This window comes from Montipora foliosa, chromosome 10 (assembly GCF_036669935.1).
Source record: "Montipora foliosa isolate CH-2021 chromosome 10, ASM3666993v2, whole genome shotgun sequence".
NCBI lineage: Eukaryota > Metazoa > Cnidaria > Anthozoa > Scleractinia > Acroporidae > Montipora > Montipora foliosa.
The window spans coordinates 16,266,274-16,271,273 of record NC_090878.1 but is presented as its reverse complement, the minus strand read 5'-3'; the positions used below and the strand labels follow the sequence as shown (position 1 = coordinate 16,271,273).

At 41.0% G+C, this 5,000-nt stretch overlaps 1 protein-coding gene across 2 annotated transcripts in view; it reads right to left on the bottom strand.

The window, feature by feature from the left end:
- Nucleotides 1-5,000, bottom strand: part of LOC137973570 (inactive pancreatic lipase-related protein 1-like) — an 18,838-nt gene that overhangs the window by 4,774 nt on the left and 9,064 nt on the right. For both annotated transcript variants that reach the window (XM_068820408.1, XM_068820409.1), the window contains exons 2-4: nt 3,456-3,686; nt 1,600-1,905; nt 932-1,123 (exon numbers count right to left, since the gene is read on the bottom strand). In XM_068820408.1, the coding sequence (XP_068676509.1) occupies nt 932-1,123; nt 1,600-1,905; nt 3,456-3,686 (729 nt within the window). The remainder of the gene's footprint in view (nt 1-931; nt 1,124-1,599; nt 1,906-3,455; nt 3,687-5,000) is intronic.

The following is a 5,000-nucleotide window of genomic DNA, read 5'->3' as shown; positions in this document are numbered from 1 at the left end:
CTTTATGTCTCCACTACCTTCTGAAACGCTCCCAAGCCGGGTCGCTAAGCCAAATCGAAACGGATTAGAGTCAAACCTATTTCGATGGATCTCGACGGAAACGAGTGTGATTATTATTCAGGAATAATTCCCTCGCCAAGTTAATGGTCCCCTGAAACCTACGATGGATGTGTTCTGTTACTATCTGCCGTTGTCCACTTGAAGTTCTGATGCGATCGGAGCCATTGGAACGAATTTATGGCTGTTTTCCGTCAATGGATTCGATCGCTTCCTCTCTTGCACTCTTGGTAAGATAAAATAGAGAGAGGAGCAACTGGAACGCAAACTTAACGAAATTGCTTCAAATCGTCGATCGCGACCTGGAAACAACAAAAGACACGGAAGGAACTACAGAGTAGTTCAGGTGAGAAAATTCTATTGAAAAATCACTCCAGATTTTGCCTTCCAATTCGACACATTTTTCCCCATACAAACCTTTCTAATTTCACCATTATCGAAATCACGGTCATGTTGTTATGATGTTCAAATTATGTAACGCGCGAATCGTATAGCTTGGGTTACCAGTGGTTTTTATAAGGGAATCTTCGCAGATCTCATTGTTTAAATTATGTTTCATTAACATGCGAGTTTGCACACAGAAGTCATCACCCTATAGCTATTTACAAATTGACTTAAGAAGGTGAAATGATTTGTCAATCTTTAAGTTAGTGTTTGGAAAGTTTGAATGCCATGTTTGAACGCGCCATACAAATCTGCGTATTTAATGAGAAAAAAATAAATATGCACGATATGCACGTGCGTTTCACATTTTGATACTTTTTTTGGTTTCTCAGTTAAAATCGTCTTTTTCAGTCTCGGGATTCGTAATGACTCATTCAACCTGGGGAAATTTTATACATCGCTTCAACCCCTAAAATGACTACAAACGTACCTTCAATATTGACGAATGGACAGCCAGGCTGTTTATGACCACCATTCGGGTAAAAATCGGCGTCACCCATGTTCAAAGTGGTGCCAGCAATCCCCGCATCAGTGTGTATGACGTCCACAAATGTCGCATCATTTTTGTCCAGGCGATACTCTTCCTTCGCCTTGTTAAATAGCGGGCCAGCGGGATCTAAACCTGGGTTTTGTCAGGAAAACAACAAATAAGGTGTGAGTAACAAGCGCGGTTTGGGGAGCGAGACGTGACAGCAAAAACAACTTGAAGGGAACTTCAACTCCAGAAAAAAAAAAAAAAAAAAAGACAACTTTAAACCGCTGGATATAACAGTTACAAGCAGATCCGTTGGAAAATGCACACACCGGAGAAAAATAATTTCGAAAATTGTTCCTTACTGGCTTTCAGATTTCTCTGATGCTCGCTTTCGTTTATCGACAAATCATTTTCGTCTCCAAGTACAGAGTAAAATGGTATGATAGCCTTTTACAGTTTGACCTGTAATGATATCGCGGCTGCTGCATAATTTGGTTCAAATTAATTTGCGTTATGTTAAAAAGGTTGCGAGGCTTAAACCGGAACAAAGTAAGGACAGCCTCGCTCTCATTCAGAACCTAGGCTACTCAGCCGCAACCTTAAGATAATTTATTTGCTAATACCAGTTATTCGACCAAGTGTAACACGATGCTCTTTCAAATAGCTCCCAGCATATCCAGCAACATGCGCCCCAAGGCTAAAGCCCACGATGTAGAAACGCTCTCCCAAACTGGGACCACCATTGTTCTGGGACATCAGGAACATTGCAAGAACAGCAATCTGTCTACCAATGAGCCGAGTGTTTTCCACTGCTTGGAAATAATTTGTAGCTGCACCCTTAGACCAGTCAACCAAAATCACATTGCAGTCTACCGCATCTAGTAACGCGTCCTTCATTGTCTTCATCCATGGACTGGCGTCGACACTCTCTGAGACAAGAGACAACAAGTAATAAAATGACAAAGTTTCGGCATGCCTTTAATCGCTGCTGTAATGTATTGGGCCGCTAAGTATGTTGGGATAGGAAAAACCATGTGCTTTTGATAGCGGCGGCCATGTTACGTTTGCAATGAAATTGGTTGAGTTAAATCTGTTTGTTTGGATACTTTATTACTCTCGGAAATTCTACATTGGCGACGAGGAGAGACGAAAAGCAATGGAAAAGAGCGTGTTACCGAAATTTGATTGTTTATCTGATCCAGCGACGATTGGTTCCCGATGGAAGAGGTGGTTAACTTCATTCGAACTGTACGCGGACGGGAAAGGGCTTATTATAAGCGAAGGAACCACAGCACCAACTAAACAGGGGCGACGTGCAATGTTACTCCACCTGCAAGGGGAAGATCCCTGATTTAAGCATCGGCCATGCCTATGACTATGAACTACACGATCGCGATGCTGAGCAGAAAGCTAAGAGTACAGCTTACGCAGACATACACCGCAGGGCTAGCCCTTCCAGCATTGAACTGGGTGATGAAGTGCTTGTCCAACAAGACAAGACTAACAAACTCAGAACAGCATTTAACCCAAATCCCTGTAAGGTTGTCAGCAAGACTGGGAACAGCCTCGTGGTAGAGAGTCCAACAGGGAACCAGTATTCCAGAAACACAAGTCATGTGAAGCAATACATTAGAGAGGGAGATCCCACACTCCAACAAGGGTCAGACTCTGTGTCAACACCCCCCACACCCCAGCAGGAACTAGACCCCGTGCCATCACCTTACCAACCAACCGTACCAGAATCGACTGCCGGGCTGCTGGGTAGACGGGAGTGCCCCAATCTGCAGGAGAATGGTGGAGCGGCACCAGAACCATCAAGGAATCAGAGACCACAGAGGAGAAGGAGATTGCCAGAGAGATTAAGAGATTATGTTGTTAATTTTCTTTGGGGAACATGAACACTGATTCTCTCTCTTCAGAACTATATACAGTTTGAACATTTAAGTTTTAGAAGAAGAGACTTCATCGTTAGTATAGTTGACTTTATTGTTCGTGGAGATTTCTTTATTCTTGTAAGAGAGCATTTTTCTGAGGATAGGGGAGATGTAATGTATTGGGCCGCTAAGTATGTTGGGATAGGAAAAACCATGTTCTTTTGATAGCGGCGGCCATGTTACGTTTGCAATGAAATTGGTTGAATTAAATCTGTTTCTTTGGATACTTAATTACTCTCGGGAATACTACAGCTGCCTTTAAGATAAATAGGGAATTTGAATGGCTGAAAAACGGCCGGAAAGGTTTGGGTTTCGAATAACGCAAGGGAGGTTTCTATGAATACGTAAATGAAGATATCCCACCCATGATAAATCATTGTTTGGCTTTCTATTTGAATACAAAAAAAATAAGCAAATCGGAAATCTTAATGTTTTCCTTGTTAATATTTTCTACTTGAAAATATAAAACAGATGTAACTTATGTGTAAGCGAATGCTACATAAAATAATTTTGAATGATTTTATAGTAGCTCTAAAAAAACTTACCTGTAAACCCATGAACAACGAAAATTGTTTCATGGCGCAGGATGTTGTAATTAGAAGCGGCCAGCTTACTTTTGTTTTCATCGTCAATAGTTTGAGGGATTTCCCGGTTTTGCCTTGTGAATAAGTAAAACGCTGTATTTATCTTAGACGGGCTCTGTGGCAACAGCCAAGGAACTGCAGTGTTCTTGAAACAACCATACTTGGTGTAACAGACTGAAGGTTGAAAAAACCCTTGAAAAAAAACAAAACAAAACAAAACAAACTATTTTTTGAAATTTCGTCAATATAGGAAATACCACTTTCTACGAGAAAGAACAGCTCAATTAAAGAGGATCGTCAAAATGTTATGTACTGACCTTGCAACGTGTTCTCACCAATTAAATCAGTTAACTAATCGTGCTCCCATTTTCACACCAATAAACACAAAACATGTTTTTATTCAACTTTGAATGGCCTCAACTCTTCAGTAAACCCCCAGCGCTAGCGTGGGCTTTACTGCTGTAGTAGTACTCGCTAAAATTATTAAATTGTTCACCCGGTCAAACCCATCCTTGAACTCTGTGATCAACTCTGAGTTGCTCATTCCATGTACAGAGGAGCCGTGAATGAGTCATATAATACAGTCAACTCTCTCTTAACGGACACCTCTGTAAGATGGACACCTCTATAAGACGGACACCTGGTGCTGGTCCCGGCCGTTTCTTAGTCACTTTACTATAACCAAACTCTCTATAAGACCGACACCTCCATAAGACGAACAGCGGACACTTTGAAATCGTCAAGGGACGCTTGTGAGGTGCTGAATGTGACCGCAAATTACGATTTAGGGAAGAAAAAATCTTCTACATGACTCTTTTTAACACCTGAGACGTTTAATTGACAGCTCTTATCTTGTCACCAGAATACAAACAGTGAGTACAAGTTTAAATTAAATCAGTCATTGTCCCACTCGAAAAATAACTTGAAGGTGACAACCGAATTGTATTACAAATCTAAAACAGGTAGGTTTCGTTCAAGTAAACAACTTAAAAGAAACTTTACACAGACGCGTATTCACTGTACACAGACAGGTTCAGCGTTATTATCTTAAAATTCCTGGGGTCATGTTACGTCGACTCTCTATAAGCCGGACACCTCTCTGACTGACGGACAGCTGAGGCCGGTCCCGATGGTGTCCGTCTTAGAGAGTTGACTGTATCTCTCTTCTGAATTTTTTTTCTCTCAGATCAACTATTATAAAGAATTTCTTCTCTCGCCGAGTAACGTCAACTTAACCGGCAATCAATGGCTCGCTTACTCGTGAAATATTTTCAACACTCGAAGATAAAATTCGTATCCCCGCGCGGCCATGTAATATCCTCTATTTCTGTCTCAAGTCCATAATTAAAATTAAGTTTTGAGGCGGGAAATAGAAATCTAAAAACAACTGCGAAAATCACTACTTAGAGGAAGAGTTCTTGTCGATTGCTCTAAGTCACAGACTTTCGGACTAAGTGATTTTTTTTATTTATTTTTATATTATGGCACACAGTTTAGTCGAATGAA